Genomic DNA, 19,993 nt, shown 5'->3' on the forward strand with positions numbered 1-19,993 from the left:
TCCTCGTCCACACAGACTTTCATAGACAATGAAGTGCCAGTTAGGCATGATTCCCTATGGTAAATCCATGCAGACTGTTGCCAAACAGCTGCTTGTCCTTCTTTGTTTTGGAAATAGTCTCCAGGCATATTTGCTCCATAACCATTCCAGGGACTGAATTTAAAATGACCAACCCTGTACCTTCCCAGGTTCTCTTATTGCTCTTCTTCAAGATGCCTATGATATTTATCTTTTCCATTCAACAGGAACCACCCTGACTGTCAGGACCTTTTAGAGATTGCAGGAAGCAGCTCTGCAGTGATATCAGCCAGCTTCCTCAACACTGCTGGGTGTATCTCATCATTTCCAAGGGAGATACATACAACTAGATGGCTTAGTTGCTTCCTGACTCTTTCTTCCTCCACTGTGGATACTGCTGCACTTCCCCAAATCCCACTAGAAGGTTCAGTGAGGACTAGGGGTAAAACATACCAGTAAAAAACAAGGTAAAAAAGGTATTAAATACTACAACCTTTTCCATTTTCCTTTCATTGGGTCCTCAGCCCAAGTGGTGAGTAACGTCTGCAGCAGAGAATTTGCCCTAGTAAGCTAGAGGTTACCTGCATCAAAAAATTGTCATGAATACACTCAAGAGATCCCTTGGACTAGTTGTGCTGAGCCACATTGTCCTTGCAGTAGCTATTGGAGTGGTTAAAATACTCTGTGAGTACCAGGGTTATGTTACTTCCAGGTATCTTCTCTTTTCTCTTGTCCAGTTAGTCTGTGCAAGCAACTACAACAATATTACATGTAGTTGGTTTCCTCAACTAGCGCAACCATTCTTTGCTCTTGAAGATATTAATCTTTCACAAAATTGAAGCTCCTGTGCAAAGTAGATTATAATGTCTTAGGTATACACCTTAAACCAATTCTTTACCTTCCTCTTCCTTTTTCTTCCTATATATGATATATCACACCTTTCTGTTAAGAGTTTTCTCCCCAATAATGTGATTATTCATTTTGGTTAAATTAAATACACATCTGTTTTCTATTGCAGATGTCATGCTTACATTATTTTGATACTTACAATCCAATACGGAATAAACTGACATGTTAAAAATCTTTACAATTGCTCTTTTGCTAAATAATAACAGTTATATCACTTCCAAATTTTAAGACATAACAGTAACTGTTCTTAGGGCAGTCTTAAGGTAAGCAGTGCAGACCTATCATACAAAGGTCTAGTCAAAATATCTTTTATTTTCAATATTGGTTTTCTATGTTTTAGCAGATTTTTTCATATACAAGTTCTAAATACACACATGTCCACAAAAAAAAAATATTCTGGAAAAACGCACTGTTAAGTTCTGCCACTGCATCTTTATTTCCGAAACATGTAAACTGCTGTCTGATTTTTTTTTCCCTTGGAATAATTCATTCAACATAACATATATTGTATGTGGAGATAATACTCATTAACATGTTCTTAGGCAAAACTAAAACAGTACCAGGTAGAAAACTATTAGAAATAAAACTAGATTAAAATTTACTCTCATGCATCATAAATTTTTATTATAAAAGAAAAACTATTTTGCTTACCTTTGTACTCTAGGTGGAATCCAGTAAAACTAACAGATCCATCACTCCGAAAAGCCAGATGCATGGTATTTGAACTGCTTTCTATCCTCTCTGGTAGCTTGCTATCTTGAAAGCTCCCAATCAGTGGGCTATTACCATCTGGTCCATCATAGATATAAAGAAAATCATAATTTGGTTCTATACTGAAACTGTAGAACAAAAAAGGAGAAATATTAGACAATATATTTTGCGTAACATTTTTAGTCTTATTGGGTTAAATAAAAGTTTATTATCACTATTTTCTTAAAAAGGAAAAAACCCTCCACTGTCAGAATAATGGTTTGTAGAATTGTTTTACTAAAAAAACCAACAGAAATTCTGTATTTATTGGTTCCCTGATTACAGACACTATTTCGCTGCCAGACAGAAAAAAAAAAAAAAGGAGCGTACATTTAAATAGAAAAAAGTTAATAACTATATTTCTAAAGTTTTAGAGAAATAAACAAAATAGATCTACTGGAGCTCTTTGCAGAAAATATTTATGATATAATGCAATCAGATGCAGAATAGAATATATGTAGCTTCCAGGCAGATTGAACCCTTTCACGTAGCTAATGATGAACTTCCAATAATCCTAACAACAAGAAGTCTTTGGCCTGTAATCAGTTTATATGTAAAGGTATAGTATTGAAATGCCAAAATTTATTTTCCACTTAATTTTGGTTATTTTTTCAAATTTCTTTTAAATTACATGCGTATTTTTAAAAAAATAATAAATTAATTAGTTGATTATGTAACTGTAGTTAATTAAGTTATTCAGTTCATTTTGAACCTACTTTTAGTTAAGGGCAGTGAGTTAACCAAATTTACTTATAAGATTGTCCCTGTTAAAAAAAAATGTTTAAAAAAACATTATTAGTAAAAGAATAAAAATCCGACCACTATAAATATTTTGTCTCTGCTTGACACTAGCTCTTGATTAAAATAAATGTAGGTATTTAAAATATGATGCAGCTCCTTCAAGCATACTATTTTCTAACTTTTGAATTATTTAAAAAATATTGCCTCACAACAGAAATGCAAATATCAACAGCTTTGATTTTTGAAGTGCCACAGTTTGCCCTGAGTTTAAAAGTTTTAGCTGGATTAAGTCTCACTTAAAAGAATACTTAACAGTACTCAGTGGAGTACCCAGAGTTTGGTTTATACAGGAAGAGGTTTATTTTTCACACTCTGGGACAGTCTGTATGTCATAAGTAAGACAAGACTCAGTAAGTATGCAATCTACTTTGACAGACTAAGCTTGTCAGCTTCTGTCAAGAATCATAGCAATTGTCCAGATTTTAAAGGAACTTGGGAATATTTGGGATCTATAAACTGTTCAAATACTGTACTGAGTCACCCTTTAAAATACTATTTTCATTCTAAGATGGAGGACAACATATTTAAATGTACAAAGTAAAGAGCAGAATATTCTTAAATATTTTGAGCTCACAATACTTCTCACCTCCCTCCCCCCCCCAAAAAAAAAATAGTGCTACTGCACAGCAGAAAGTTGCTTGGCAACTTGCAGCATTCTGAAATCACCAACAAAGTAGTTAAACTGTTAATTATGTAAATGTAAACAAGTGATAAATTTGATTGGAAGGAATTCTTCAAAACACTATATCACTGAGTATATGTGACTTACATGACCAAACAAGTCATCACATTATCACAGAACAGAACAATAAAGCCACTATCATAGAACATTCAGCATAAGAAAAACTTGAATTTGTTGGGACATTACAATTTTAAACATTTTGGTGACATTATCGTATGTCCCAGTTGGGATACATATTTTTTACACTTTATGTGTGTAATTCTTTACCTTATGTGTTACATACAAAGCAAACATCAAAAGTTACTTTGCGGATTCTATTAATCTCAAGTAAATTTGCATTGTGATAAAGGAAAATGATAAAACAATTCAATTTAACCACCAGAACAACAGGAAGTAGCCTGTTGAAGTATCCTGAAGTGATACAGACCCATAAAACTTCAAGAGTACTTTTGATATTTTGCTTAAGTAGTGGGTGAGTAATAACAAAATATGATGAATCAATGGGCTGCATGGTTTAAGACCATCCTCCTCGCATGCAGAGAACTCAGTAAGCTCCTCCATGCTGCCTTTTCAGGAAGAGAACCTGAATTGAACACCACCCACTTCCACACTAATCTGTGTAAACAGAGAGTGCTTTTAACTGAACACCATCAATGAGCTCCAAATCTCCATGTTTGTGTGTATTAAATGCTCTAATGTATTTGTTGAGGCTGCTAAAGAATGTAACAATTACTAATCACTTAAATATTGTCCATACTTCTGTTACCCTACAAAGCTCCGAATTTTCAATGATCGTTACAAATGTGACTTTAAAAATCATAAGAAAGTAGCAGTTTACCTGATAAATGCTAAAGATATAACATAATCATTATTAACAGTGATAGTCCAGTCACAATCTCTGCTGTGGGGATAAGGATGAGGGAAGTTTGGTGAAAGTATAAAACCTGATGAGCCAGTCAAATTTCCTCCACAGGGAGCTGTGAATAAAAATAAATAAGAATTGAGGAAAGAAGGTAAGAGAAAAAGAAGCAAGTACCAATCTGTTCACTGACATTTAATGTCCTCCAAAAGTTAAACAAGAAACAAGTGAAGAATTTACAAAGCTTTAATAGAAATAAAAAATGTATTCACATTTTGCCTTAGATAAATGCTAGTACTACTAAGTGAAGCACTTGTTTTTTAACTGTGTCCTTTTATTTGCTTGCTTAATATCATGTTAAGGCTTTTCTGAAAATACTGTGAACTTGAGAAATGCTCTGGTTGCAGACGTGAAAAATCTTGACTGGATAAGCTTTTCACTTTCTACTTCTTTTTAAAAGCATTTTAAAAGAAAATCATTATGCTATGAATATGATCTGCTTACACTGATAAATGAAACTACCTGCATTTTCACCAGACAGCACTAATTATAAAATCAGATCAAGACTGATATAATCTAAATTACACGGAACATTGTTGTGTATTTGTGATCCAGAAAAGTAATAACCTAATAAAAAGAATGAAAGTGTCACTACTTCAATGAACTTTTATACTTCAGAATTCTTTAACTGAGTCTTCATGTAAAGAACAAGAGAACAAGTATGGTTTCTAAAGATCTTTATTGAAAGAATTTCCTAATTTAAAAAAAAAAAAATTGGAGTAAGATTTATAAAGTGCAGAAAACTGAATTACAGAAAGTGATGATCTGCAGTGTCAGGGAAAGTTGTTGATCACCCAGTTCTTCTGTAAAAGATTCTGTGAGCTCCAAGGTTACTTAAATCACTTACAGAACCATAGAAAATAATTTAATTTGGAAAAGACTTTTAAGATCATCAAATCTTACCTTTAACCTAGCACTGGAAAGTCCATCACTAAGCAGTGTCCCTAATAACCACATGTACACATCTTTTAAATACCTCCAGGAGTGGCGACTCAACCACTTCACTGGGCAGTTTGTTCCAAAGTGACAAGCTTTTTGGTGAAGAAATACATCCTAATACTCAATCAAAATCTCCCCTGTGAGCAACTTGCAGTCATTTGCTCTCATCCTGCCACTTCTGACTTGGTCAAAGAGACCAACATCCTCCTTGCTACAATCTCTTTTCAAGTAGTTACAGAACGTGATAAGGTCTCCACTCAGCCTCATTTTCTCCAGGCTGAACAGCCCCAGGTCCCCAAGCCACTCCTTATATACTTGTACTCCAGACTCCTCACCAGCTTCATTGTCCTTCTCTGGACACACTCCAACACCTAAATGTCTCTCTTGTAGTGAGAGGCCCAAAACAGAACACAGTATTCGATGTGTGGCCTCACCAGCACTGGATATAGAAGGATGATCACTTCCCTAGTCCTTCTGGCCACACTATTTCTGATGCAAGGTAGGATGCTATTGGCCTTCTGGGCCACCTGGGCACATTGTTGGTTCACATTCAGCCATCTGTCGAACAGCACCCCCAGGTTATTATCTGCTGGGCAGCTTTCTAGCCACTCTTCACCAGGCCTGTAGCATTGCATGGGGTTGTAACCCAAATGCAGGTCTGGCACTTGACCTCATTGAACCTCATACAATCAGCATCAGCCCATCAATCAAGCCTGGCCAGATCTCTCTGTAGTGTCTTCCTTCCATCAAGCAGATCAACACTCTCACCCATTCTACTCATTTACAAACTTAGGGAATGCACAATCCCTTCATCTAGATCAACATAAAGATATTAAACAGAACTGGCCTCTGGGTCAACACTTGTGACTGTCTGCCAACTGGATTTAATTCCATCACAACTCTCTGAGCCTGGCCATTCAGCCAGTATTTCACACAGTGAATGGTACATTCAAGTCATGAGTGGGCAGTTTCTCCACAAGAATGCTACGGGAAACAGCCTCAAACTTGAATTCTAAAATGACATTTTCATGTCAGTATTTTTAATGATATTACTGACCAAACTAGTCAAATACAATCATTTAAGATTCTGGTATCTAAACATGATTTGGTTTGGGAAACCTTTGGAAAGGAAAACACCCATCTGTTTAGGTGTCACCTGGCATAAGGCCCAGAACTGTTGTTTGGCAGAGACATATTCTCAAATGTACAGTTTGTCAGAATAACTTCAGTATAGAATAATTTCTACTTTTCATCATTGATTCAAATAGTGGAATCTATACTTAGCTCTCTGTATTTTTCCCCTTTGCTATTATCTTTGAAACAAAGGTATTCTTAAAATTTTTTTACAGGCAAGATGGAAGGAAGATAAACAAACAAGACAGCCACACAGGTTAGAAAAATTAACAAATGCATTTATCTAGTTTTGAGCATTAGGTTCAAGAAGACTCTTTGAAGAGTAAAGAACTAATAAAATAAATCTAGAGCATCCTGCAGTAATACACCTAAGGAATTATCCCTGCCTCTATTTCTTCCATCAAAATCATATCTATTTTTTCTAAGACTTTGATAAACCATGATGACGCTAAAATTATTTTAGAGTAGGCTGTGTACAGTTTTGATTTATGGTCATGTAATATATTCACTTGTATTGTTTCCAAGTTTGCAAAAAAATTATGAGCTTCAGAGTATACTGAACTACAACAGAATATTGTGAAATCTTTGGGTTCCAAGACAAGATCTGCACACTCTACTTTATTCTATTAGCAGCTCATATTCCCTCAAAATATATAATTACAGGAAATCAATATACAATAAGTTTAATACTGATATTTGGCCAATTAATCATCATAAGCATTCATGCTACACTTTGTATGGCAGATGTTTGCTCATGAATTATTGAAATGGATAAAAACGAATGCATATTTACATATGTACTAAGTACAGAATGACAGGTGAGCACCCTCATTTACTCTATTTAATAATATCACCAACTCAGTGTTGAAAAATGATTAAAACCACTAGCACTCCTTTGTAGTAGGGTAATTATTTTCCTGTTGAAAACATTTTTAAAACAGCAATATCAAACTAAGCTACTATGATACAATATATTCATTATAAGTCCTGTTTCTAGAGCTCTACCATTCCTTTTATTTTTCCATTACACACAGTTCTTGTCCTCAAACCCATACACTGAAACTGCACAGGAAGACATAGTATGAAGAGTAAGAATAGGGACGTGGTAAGTAAAATAGCCACAGACATCAAGTCAGGAATATAATACATTTGCAAATACCTGTCTGCAGACATGCATGGATGGGTGTGGGTGTATATGCAAATAGGACACAGATTTTATTTTGAACCCACTATGGTTAAACTAAGCTATAAACCAGAGAATATGTGAATGCCATAGAAGTGCTTCCAGCAGCTGCATCTCTCCCTGGTTCCTTCCTGTGATGTTTGCCCAAGACTAGGCTACTGGGGATAGCAAAACTGGAAGAATACTCTTGTGGAGCTGATATTCTCAGAGTTGCAGTGCCAACTCTACACCACTTTGCCCAAGGACTCCTGTCTGATTATTTTACATGTCATTGGTTTATACCCCTCCTTTCAGACAATCCTTTCATGCAGTGCTGCTTTGGACAGGACAGTAAACACAGTATCTTCTAATGAAGTGACTCAGGATATCACTGTGACTGGCCTATCCAATATTCTTTCACTTGCATTTCCTTGGAGTACCCCATGCTCTTTTTTTTTTTTTTTGAACCATCCAAGTGCAACTCTTATTCAATAGGTTACCTAGAACAACCCCTTAGGGAACTCCAGGTCAACAGCTGCTGTCCTCTGAGACAAAGTCTTCCATTGTTCTACATCATGATATCACATATAATTGCATTAAAGAAGATACTGGGCAAATAAGCACCAATATATTATGCAGCAAACTAGACAGATGGAACATAAACCCATGATTATTTACCACTTTACATCTACATCAGGTTTTAGAAGTGATGGTTTAGATATTTTCTAGATCAATAATAATAATGATTAGGATTGTCTCAGAAAAAAAGATACTGAAAGGGTACAATCTACTACAGACTTTTGTGATTTCTCATTACTTTTCGATTAACCAAGCTCAATGCTTTCAAAAGTAATTTAATGTGAGCTGTGTTAATCAACAACAGCATTAGAGACTGAGACAATATTACCAGAAATAAATGTCATAATTGTTACTAACAAAAATGTTTTTTCTGCCTAAAACAATGAAGACTGCCAGAGAAATTAGACTACCATCTTCTTATTCTTTCCCGTTGATCCTGCTTTAGCCCTTGCATAGTTTTACTTTATCTATGAACGTACTAGGTCATCTGCTTGATATTTTGTATGTATGTGCATGTGAACATTAACCAAATTCTCCACGCTTATCATCATTTTTCAAGTTTTAAGGCAAAGCTTATAGTGTCACTGACATTGACTTTCTTGCTTTTGCTGTCACAGAACATCAAATTTTACATGATATGGCCTCGAGAGGGAAAGGATTAGAATATTATACTGACAACTACACAAGAAAGATTTTGGTAATATCCATCAAAGACTTCTACAGAATAAAGTAGTTGTACACATTTGTTCTTCACAGAAAGTTCATAGGGCAATGTGAATCATTATACCAGAATTTCAAAATTTAGGAAAGCATTACTTGATCATTTTTTTGCATACCTATACAGACTGGTGGGTTGGGCTGCCAGAAGTACCGGTTTTCCACCTGAATGCACGTTATTCTCTCATCTCCTTGCAATTCATACCCAGGGTCACATTGAAAAATGACAGTGTCTCCAGGTTCTCTCCCATCTCCATTTCTAGTTCCATTCATGGGGACACCAGGATCACGGCAGGCAGTGGCTACAGAACCTATCAGAGAAGAAAAAAAATAAAATTCAGGTTTTAAATCCATTTTTTTTCCGATTATGCTTTTTTTTAATCAGGAAGTTCTGTAAATCCAAAATTTTCCTACTTGCTTCTAAAATTCTGAGAAATCATCCAACAATATACTGATTTTATATTATTAATTTTTACCATCTGCTTTGATCATTGAAAGTGTCTAATTTTGCATTTATTTTTTTTTTCCTTTGGAAAGGATTCTGTGGAACACTGCAACATGTAAAAAGGAAATTAGGAGATTTCCTAGTACCATGGACACGACACTTCTAATTTATAGGAGTTTTTAATATGAAAAATGGAACGAATGGATTAAGAACATCATGTTGTCCAATAAGATCTACTTGCACACATCTTCAGTTCTCCACAACTCCTAAATTCTTAAACATATTTATTGTGTTACATTGAAGAGTGAATTTAGAAATGAATTTCATTGATCACTCATACCTGTACCCCTGCACATGACTAATCTACCACATGGGCTTAGTCTGAGAGCATATATGTTTACACATAATGGATAAGTACAGATTATTACTAAGACCACACACACAATTATAATGACTACAAGTAAGAAAGATTTATGGATGTTGAACCCATATTTAATAGATTATGATAAACATGTTATTTAATATATTATATACCAAAATATGTAAGTTTATTTGAAAAGTAAACACATCAATGTTTAAGTAAATACTATTTCTCACTCTTTATATAACTGCAACATGTTATACATATTACAAACAAATAACAAATATCAGAGTTGCCCATGGAGCTAGTCCTACTGAGCTGAGCAATCTGTGTAACATAAACACAAAGTGGTAGTACTAAGATTTATTTCAGATGCCCTCTTTCTGAGGAGATAATAAAAGCAGACAGCAATGTATTAATCTGAAACGTGCATCGCTTATGTATTTACTATGTTTTTGAAGAAGTGATCTTGGTCTAAATAAAGAAAAAACAACTATCTTGCTTTCCAATACATACTTAATAAAAAATGATAGAATCACAGATTCATAGAATAGTTTGGGTTGGAAGCAACCCTTAAAGGTCATTTAGTCCAGACCCCTGCAATGAGCAGGGACATCTTCAATTAGATCAAGGTTGCTCAGAGCCCTGTCCAACCTGACCTTGAATGTTTCCAGGGATGGGGCATCTGCCACCTATCTGGGGTGTTCCAGGGTTTCACTGCCCTACTGTAAAAAAAAATTGTTTCTCACATCTAGTCTGAATCTTCCCTCATTTAGTTTAAAACTGCTAACCCTTGTGCAATCACAATAAGCCCTGCTAATAAATTTGTCCCCATCTTTCTTGAAAGCCCATTTAAGTACTTTCCCCTACTGAGGAATTCAGAGCTGGATGCAGTTCTCTGGATGGGGTCTCACCAGAGTGGAGTAGAGGGAGGATCACCCCTGAATGACTTGGCCATGCTTCTCTTGATGCAACCCATGATACGATTGGCTTTCTGACTGTCACTGAACATTGCCAGCTCAAATTTAGTTTTTCATCCACCAATGTCCTGAAGTTCTTCTCAACAGGGATGCTCTCAATCCACTCTTCATTCAGCCTGTATCTGTGTTTGTGATTGCCCCCACCAACATGCAAGAACTTGCCCATGCCCTTGTTGAATCTCATGAGGTTCATGTGGGCCCACTTCTCAAGACTGTCCAGGTCCCTCTGGATAGCACCTCATCCCTCAGGCATGACAACCACACCACTCAGCTTGGTGTCATCCACAAACGTGCTTAGTGTGCAATCAATCCCACTTTCTGTGCCACTGATGAAGGTATTAAAAAGTACTTGTCCCAATATAGAACCCCTGCAGGGGGACAGTACTTGTTAGCGATCTCCATTGGACACACAGTCATTGACCACCACCCTCTGGATGTGACCATCCAACCAATTCCTCATCTACTAAAAAGTCTACCCATCAAATCTATATCTCTCCAATTTAGAGAGAAAGATGTTGTGAAAGACCATATCAAAGGCCTTACAGAAGCCCAGGGAGACAGCATCCACAGTTTTTCTTTTGTTCACTGGTGTAGTCACTCCATTATAGAAGGCCACTAGCTTGGCTAGGCACAACATGCCCTTGGTGAACTCCTGCTGACTTTCTCAAATCAACTCCCTGTTCTCCACGTGTCTTAGCATAGCTTGTAGAAGAATCTTTCCCATGATCCTCCCAGGCACAGAGATGAGGCTAACAGGTCTGTTGTTCCCAGTGTCCTTCTTTCTAGCCTTTTAAAAAATGAGTGCAATGTTTCCCTTTTTCCCATCACCAGGGACTTGATCTGACTGTCATGACTTTTCAAATATATGGAAAGTATCTTGGCAAGAACATCAGGACTTTGGGATACATTTCACACAATAAACACCCTACAAAAAAATCAGATATGACTAGGAGTTTTTTCCTGGGAAAAATGGAATTTATTCCTCTTTATTCCTCAAAGATCAAATAACTATTTCTTTAAAATATTAGTTACTGCATAATAAATTAGGATAATGCATTTTTTTCTTCTTTTATAAAATCATGGAATTTTTTTAGATTTCTGCTTTAGACAAAATGATCAGGACTCCTGTTTATATCTTTCAATAAGCTGGTTTTTTTAAAAAAATATATCACTAAAATGCCAAATTACTTAGTTTCACTTCACTAAACTTGTAGGTCTTGCAAATATGGCATGTGAGAGAATGAGGTATTGGAGCTAGATCCCACAGGAGTGAAATTTCATCAAATTTGAAAAGCTTCATAATGTCAGTGCAGGGCAGAACTTAAGTACTTAAGGCAAACTTAGAGTGAAGGAAGTAGCAAAACCAGTCATATATCAATCCTCCTTCCTCTCTGCTGAGAAATCAGTATCTTTTGATTAGTGTTGGCCAGTCAGAGTAGTCCATATTGAAGGGAAATTGTGTTTTACCCAGTTAAATACTACCTGCATCAACCCTTGACATAAACAAAAGAAACACTCCTGTGCTTTATTTTAACTTGAAGGGGAATGGCCTCAAGCTGCACCAGGGGAGGTTCAGACTGACAGAAAAAAAATTTTCATGGAAAGGTTCATTGTGCACTGGAACAGGTTTCTCAGTAAGTGGTTGAGTCACCATCCCTGGAGGTATTTAAAAGACGGGTAGACGAAGTGCTCAGGGACATGGTTTAGTGACAGACAGGAATGGTTGGACTTGATGATCCAAGAGGTCTCTTCAAACGTGGTGATTCTATGATTCTATGATCAGTCTTTGTCCATTGAGAATAAAATCATGCATGAATAATATATTAGATGTATAAGCTCTATCTTATTTGTTATAATAAACTTCATTTTGATTCTCTTAGCATATATTCACCTCAAAAAGTAGACAAATATACCTTTTTTGGTTTATGATTAAATTTTCAGAATAAAAATCTTCAAATATGTAAAAAGCGTTTGGGGTGGCAAGATTAAAAAATAACAATAAAAAGAGGAAACTGAAGAATACTGAATTTCAGTATTGTACAAAACTGCAGAATTGATATGTTTCTTGAGAGCTTACATATATTAGCCATGTATTCAAATGGAACTTCTTAATCAGAGATTTCTGTAATGTCTGCTCTACTCCTTAGCTTTTATTTCATGCACCTGACTCTAGCCCATCACTACTACAGTTAAAAACAGTGTTTGATTTAGAGAGGATCTCTGATATGATTATCTTGATAGGGTGAGTTCTGTACTGTATTTTCTACTTTCTTTTTTTGCCTCTTTATTCTGTTTATTTTTGAATTATCTTTTTTTTAGTTATCTTCCTTTAGCCTACTTTTGTCTCCTTTTGAATATCTATACTGTTTTACTTATGAAGTGCATATTCCAATGCAAGAGCTGAATTTTTTCCTGTTACATATTCACAGATCTCAATTACTACTCTTATTGTTCCTCATGAAAATTTGTGGAGTAAGCAAAAACCTCGGGAATGGAAAAATCCCTGATAACTTTGCTATCACATTTGCAATGCAGTCTTGACCTTTCTGCAAAATAAATGGATCTGGGTATCACAGTTCCCCATAAGTTCACGTATAAACCCTAAAGCTCTTTCTGACATGTTAAAATCTATAGATTAAATAATAGCAATAAAATAATAGATTGAGGCTCATTCTGTTACAATCATTGTAAGCGAGAGTTAAGAGAAGACTTCTCTTATGGTCACATTTTCATGAATAACTAGTGAAACGAGACATGTAAACATCATTGATTAAATTGCTATAAACTATGTTTTAGATTAGAAAAAGAAAAATTGCAAAGAGGTTCTATTACCAATACACAAAGCATGACAGCTGTAAAAACGACTGCGTGTGTGACATAAACCTGTGTGTAATCATTTGAGAGCTCTTTTTTTCCCTAATGAAGACACATAAAGTGCTATGTTGACTAATTACACTGCAATCAGTCCAAAGATTTGCACTAGATTAAGAACTCGAAGAGACACTTCCTTATCAAGAACTCCAGCTTCAGGTTGGAGATGAATGAGAATTGAAGTTTAAACTGTTCAGTAGGTGAGAGATTATTAGACAGATCAGACATACAGAGCTTGCATGTCTTTCTGCATGGTTAAAGTGACAGGAAATGTTTCTGTTTGATGGCAAGTTGAACATGAGCCGACAGCATGCCCTGGCACCCAAGAGGACCAACCATGTCCTTGAGTGCATCAAGCACAGCATTCTTAGACATTCGAGGGAAGCGATTGTCCCACTCTACTCTGCTCTGGTGCGGCCCCACCGCAAGTATTGTGTGCTGTTTGGGGCATCACAGAATAAAACGTTATCAAGCTACTGCAGTGTTCAGAGGAGGGACCACAAAATTGGTAAAGAGTCTTGAGTAGAAGTCATATGAGGAACAGCAGAAGTCACTTGGTGTCTTCAGCCTAAAGGAGACTGAAGGGAGACCTGATACCAGTTTACTGATTCCTCACAAGAGAAGGAGGAGGAGTAGGTGAGGGGAACGCAGGAAAATATGCAAAGGTAAGTTTAGGTCAGATATTAGGAAAAAGTTCTTCACTCAGAGGGTGATGGAGCACTGGAACAGGCTCTCAAGAGAAGTAGTCAAAGCACCAAGCCTAATAATATTCAAGAAGCATTTGGACAATGCACTCAGACACACGGTGTAAATTTTCAGGTTGTCCTATGCAGGGACAGGAGTTAGACTTGATTGTCCTTGAGGGTCCCTTCCAACTCAGGTCATCCTGTGATTCTGTGAATATTACCATTTCACACTTCAGAGCTCAGTGTGTTTATGAATTAAACTCCAGATTATGTTTTGGTTTACATTGAGGCATGGTTTTGGAGTACATGAATTGAGTCCTTTTGAACAAAATTTAACTGGAAGATACACTTCTGTACTACACTAGAGCAACTTATTTATCAATATGAACAGTGTTGCCAGCAGTGTTTCAGTACCAGCTGTTTCAATTTATATATCAGCTCCTTTTTGTACATGTTACTTACTAACACAGAAGTAGCCAGAGGACCCACAAGTGACTTGATATCAGATATACATAAAACATATTCTCTAAAATAGACTTCAAATATGAGACCACTAATTCTCCAGAAAAAATATGTCAATGTGCAGACACAAAATTTTCACTCTGAAGAGTTAGTTATGTTACCCCATTCCTGCTACATAACTTGAAGGAAGCAGGGTAGAATCTTTCTAGAAGATTTATAGCAGCCAAACCACACAAAAATTTCCTCCCTCCCCCAAATTTGTTTGGATTTGTCTTAAGAAAATTCATATGAGCGGAATCATATGACTGAGGAGCCATGATAAGAGGAGAGAACATCTTAAACCATCAGTTGAGTAGCTGTACATGACTGTACAAATACTTCTGGAGAACTGTAGATGCCATTAAACCAGCATTCAGTCATACGGAGAATGAATTTAAAACAGAGATCTGTCTACAGATTTGTTTAATGTGGTCTAGGAAAACATTTTGATACAGGTTTTAAAAATAAGGCACAAAAAATTAAAATAATAAATCAGATAATTAAATTATTGTACATTGATCATTCCTGCCTCAAAATTAGCAAGGTTCCATCAGTCCAGAGGTTTGAGAGTTCATAAGCCCAGGAAATTTCAAATGCAACTGTAAAATCCTAAGATGACAGTATCCTTTTCATGCAAGAAAGACACTTTCAAACACGAAATTAAAAGTGTGACAAGGCAGTCATAAACTCCACTTATGCTGGGAACAATATAATAAATGTCTCAGGACTTCTTGTTGTTAACAGTGGTTTCTAAATTTAGTTTTTTAATGCATGCCAAGTCTAATATGACTAAAGAGTCTGAATCCCAAAACTCAGACAAAACTGTCTCTTAATTTTGATGAATTTGTGCACGTCTTCAGGAGAGAAAAGAAAGGGGAATTTTATTTGTTTATTTGATAATTAAGAGAAAGAAAAAAACCTTCTTTTCCCCTTTTTTTCTTTTTTTTTTATTCCCCAGAGCACAAAATCAGGGCAGAAGCTCTAAGCCTTCCCAATTTCAAGCTCTTCATAGCACACAGCATGTCAAAAACAATTATTATCAACCTATTTAAACCAATGTGTTCTTCTGAATTTCGAGCCCTTTAAATAATTTTTTTCTACAAATGTTGGTCTTTCAAACTTGCATTAGACCGAACCAACCCTGACCAGACTGCACCTTCAAAATTCAAACTGTCCCAGACTGCATATAACACCTTCACCCATATAGACATTGCATTGTCCCTGCATCTTTAATACTGGCTGTTTGACAATCAGGTCAGTCCAATATTTGTTATTTCAAATCTCAAATTTTTATACATCCTTACCTGGAAAAGAAATAATAAAATAGCCATAGTGTTTTTATTCAGACTTCTGATTAAAAAAAGCACTGCTGAGTTTTTGGGGCTTTTTTGTCTCTTTTTTTAATTTCTAGATCTAATAGAGGTCTAGAAGCATAGCCATTTTCTAAAATAAATTCTCACTATAGACCCAGTTTGTTGATTTAGCATGTCTTCATAGAGTCTATCTGAGTTTATCATTTATTGCTTGAAGATTAACATGCGAAAATAATAAGAATAAAGTACAGAACCAGAATTTAATTTTGGACAACAAACTCCTTCAACAAAAAGAAGTTAATATTTTGCACAATCAGGGTTTTCTAGGTTTTCTAATCAAGTTCTTTGTTTACCAAACTTTCAGCTATATCATCTTAGGCGATTCTGCAACTGTACATAAATTAGGAGGTGTAAGACAGATTATATGTATTTTGCATGGGGAAAAAGAAACAAACAAACAAAACATCCCAGAACACAGAGATTAGTAAACTGGGGCAGACCAGAATTCAAATCTCTCCTGTCTGATTTGAAGCAGAAGATAGCATACCTATTGATGTGGCTTCTCACATAGAACTTCCTGACTAGTTTAAGAGTCAATATCTCAGAGTGTGCGTTACATAGGCCTAGTCTCGGTTTCAGTTTCAAATAAACTTTAAGTATTCTACATTAAATGAAATCTTGGAAAGAAAATACTTAAATCATCAGCATAAGTTTCTGTTGCAGATCTTCCAATAAGAATAGACAACAGATGAAATTCTTGAATGAATTTCTGGAAGAAATGAAGGTTCATTTTGAATGTCTAGAGCTGGGGCAACATATTGGCTTGCATGTTGGTTTTGGTTTGAATTGCATACGATTCTTTATGAAATCTGGAGACTTACACTTCTGTGTTTCCAACAGTAACAGTTTGTATGGTCAGTAATTGTAAATCTTAGAGTGCTTACCTGATAATTCAGGTTGGAACACACAGACTACTTGGCAAACTACATACTTAATTATTATTTCATTGCTATTGTGTTCAAAATTTGTATCCAGATTATTTTCTGCATTCTTTTGAGTATCAGTCGAAAGTGTTTTGTAGCAATTGTTAAATAAACTTCTTTTCAAAGTGTCGTTTACATTGTAAATTTATAACCTCACATCTTTTTTTGGGGGGGAGGGTGGGGAAGGAACTGTGGAGATATAATGTGTTTCTAAGGGACTTTATCTGATTCTACTATCAGATACCTTTCAGTTTTTAAGGGGATAACAAGCACAGTTTTAATGAGACTACCTAGTTTTTTTTTTCTTATTGTTTTTGTCAATTTACATTAGTTGTTAAAATTCATTTTGTTAAAACCATCTGAAGCACTGAACTGCTCTGAACATATTTTCTTGGACAACCTTATGAGTTATTTTTTTACCGATTTCATAAATAGATGTCATTTCCCATAAATATAAATGCTTCAGATCTGAACAATTATTATCCCTTAAGCATTTGCTCAAAGCTTTGGCAATGAGCATGGAACCTAGCCCCAAATAAATTAATTGACATATGATTTCAGATAATTGCTGGAACTCAGCATAAAATGGAGACTGTGACAATATGTAATCATGCTGGCAATGCATTTCAGCAGGTAGAAGTTTTTTTAAAAATCTTTATTTTATTTAGATTGCATGTTTTGGATCTTGAGTTTGTTTGTTTGTTTGCTTGCTTGTTTGTTTGTTTGTTTTGAACTATAGAGGGTTTTAAGCTTTTTATACCAGATCTACCCCCATTTCAGATGTCGTATTTCTTTACGTCTGTATATGAATAGAGGGAGATAGAAAGAGCTGGAAGAAGTAGTCACTAGGTTCTTGGATCACACACAAGGGCTACTCATGCTTTTAAAAATCTTACCTATGATTACACATTTTTTAATACAATTTCTACTGAATAGATCATTAAGATGATATGAGTGAAAATCAGTTTAATTTGATTCTTTACAGAATAGTATGCAACCTGTTCTGTTGCGGCTGATAAGGATACAGTGGTGCACAGAGAACAGCACTGCTGGTTTGCCTTGTCTTTGACTTTTCACTCTGGATGAACTGAAATCCTCTGAAGAGAAGGGAAGATTGCTCCTATGTTAAAAGTTAATTTTTCTGTTCTGTCTTTTAGTATCATGAAATGTATAGACGCATTATAGACTTACAGTTTCAAAACCCTATTAATATTTTGGGAGTTCTTAAATTTGGAGCTCCTAACACCTACTGAAGCAAGAAGGTGTTTAATCTGTCTGAAGTATTGAGCTTTTGTTGACTTTTTTCTTTAATTTATTTGATACTGTAATTGAAAAAGTTGGCGTTGATAACGAATTGGCTCCATTGCTTGGTAACATTCTGTCCAAACACTTGAACATCACTACTCTAATCTTTGTTAAGATAGCTACATTTATTTTATTTAGGAAAGCATTACACTATAATCACTTTCAAAAAGTTAAAGAACACTGTCAGAAAACAGCTTTTGTTTTCTTTAGTCTCATATAAATTGCACCTTCCCAAACAAAAAGTGGAAATATAAAGGAAAGCAAAGATCTGATTCTCTACTTTCATTTTTCTTTTGCAAGGTTTTAAAATTCCTCTATGCAAATGGAATATATCTCATACCATATATCTGAATATATCCAGCCAGTAACAGAAGTTACCAGTCTAAAATGTTTTTTTCCCATGAAAAAAGCACACAGAAATAAAAAAACCCAAGAAAACACACATCAACACCATTCTAGTCAAAGCCAAAACAAAACCACCAAGCTAAATTTGGAAGTGTGGACATTCATAGTTATTTCTGATACGAAAATAGTTATTCTGAAATTTCTAAATCCAAATGAAGCCCATCAATGTTGAAAGAAGTCACCAAATCTAAGTATGAAAACATTTAAGATAAAAAGCTGATTCCCCTATGGAATAGACAGGAGGAAAGTCATAGTGAGGTGGGTGTCAGTCTCTTCTCCCAAGTAACAAGAAATAGGACAATGAGAAATTGCCTCAAGTTGCACCACGGGAAGCTTAGACTGTATATTAGGAAAGAATTAATAACAAAAAATGTTGTCAAGCATAGGAACAGGCTGTCCAGGGAAGCGGTTGAGCTGCCAGTCCCTCAAATATTTAAAAGATGTGTAGATAAGGTGTTTAGGGACGTTTTAGTGGTGTTTTAGAAGCAAAAGCTTAAGTGTTGGACTTGATGATCTTAAAGTTCTTTTACAATTTAAACATTTCTATGATTCCATTCTATGCTTCTAAGAAAAAATCCTATCTTACTGACTTCAGAAAAGTGAAGAAGTTATTTTAGAGTGAGAAGTTATTTTAGAGTTTACCAGGAATGCTGGTAAACAGCACTCGCAGAAAGAAGAGAGTTACATTTCCTAAATCCATTCTCAAATCACATTCAGGTTGAACAAGTCAGGAATAGAGATCTCTAAGCGGAAAATTGGAGAAAAGAAAAAAATAAACCACAAGAGTGTGTTTAGTGTTAAAAACTCTGCCTAAGTAAGACAGTGGTGAATATGTCTTTCTTTGAACAAGAAAATCAAACACAGGACATTTAGAAGACTGTGTGGCTATAAATCAACACTACACACAAATATAGAAAGCTGGCTTATAAGCATTAAATCATTAGATGTAGTAAAAATAAACAATATCATGCATTATAACTCTAGACTGTTAATGAATATCATCAAACTTAAGCCATCCTGGTACTTATCTGACACAAATTTTCTAGGCTTGTTCTGGGAATATACAGCAAAACCTAACTCCAAAGGGCTATTCATCCAGTCTTAAAATAAGAACAGGCAGCTGTAGTTTGACAGTTGAGTAAATCCAAGCATTTCAAGGCATACCCTGTTATATAAGAAATTGTTTTCATATGATATAATGTACTACTAGAGTATCTATTTACAAAAAGCCCACCCAAATATTCAAAAGATGTACAGGTTAGTTCTACATTGGTTGCCTTATAATGCTCCATATTGTGTGCTGTTTAATTAGTCAGAAATGTGACTGCACACTTACGCCTGAGCAGAATGCAGTCTATAATGCTGAGTGATGTGGTAGTGCAGCTATTAACCATGAAATAATGGCCTCTGAGAGATCATTTCTGCATAAGTGAAAAATGGAACCTGAACTACTAAAGCTGGCAGGAAACCCCTATAACACCAGATTCAAAGGCCCTTGAAATCTATGGAAATAATGTCATCAGCTTCAGTAGG

General features: G+C 35.4%; 1 protein-coding gene across 1 annotated transcript in view; it reads right to left on the bottom strand.

Moving 5' to 3' along the window:
• CSMD3 (CUB and Sushi multiple domains 3) overlaps positions 1 to 19,993 on the bottom strand; it is a 608,404-nt gene that overhangs the window by 173,462 nt on the left and 414,949 nt on the right. The window contains exons 28-30 of the mRNA XM_069854554.1: positions 8,730 to 8,921; positions 3,999 to 4,137; positions 1,579 to 1,766 (exon numbers count right to left, since the gene is read on the bottom strand). Coding sequence (XP_069710655.1) covers positions 1,579 to 1,766; positions 3,999 to 4,137; positions 8,730 to 8,921 — 519 coding nt within the window. The remainder of the gene's footprint in view (positions 1 to 1,578; positions 1,767 to 3,998; positions 4,138 to 8,729; positions 8,922 to 19,993) is intronic.

The sequence above is a fragment of the Phaenicophaeus curvirostris genome, chromosome 3 (assembly GCF_032191515.1).
Source record: "Phaenicophaeus curvirostris isolate KB17595 chromosome 3, BPBGC_Pcur_1.0, whole genome shotgun sequence".
Lineage (NCBI taxonomy): Eukaryota > Metazoa > Chordata > Aves > Cuculiformes > Cuculidae > Phaenicophaeus > Phaenicophaeus curvirostris.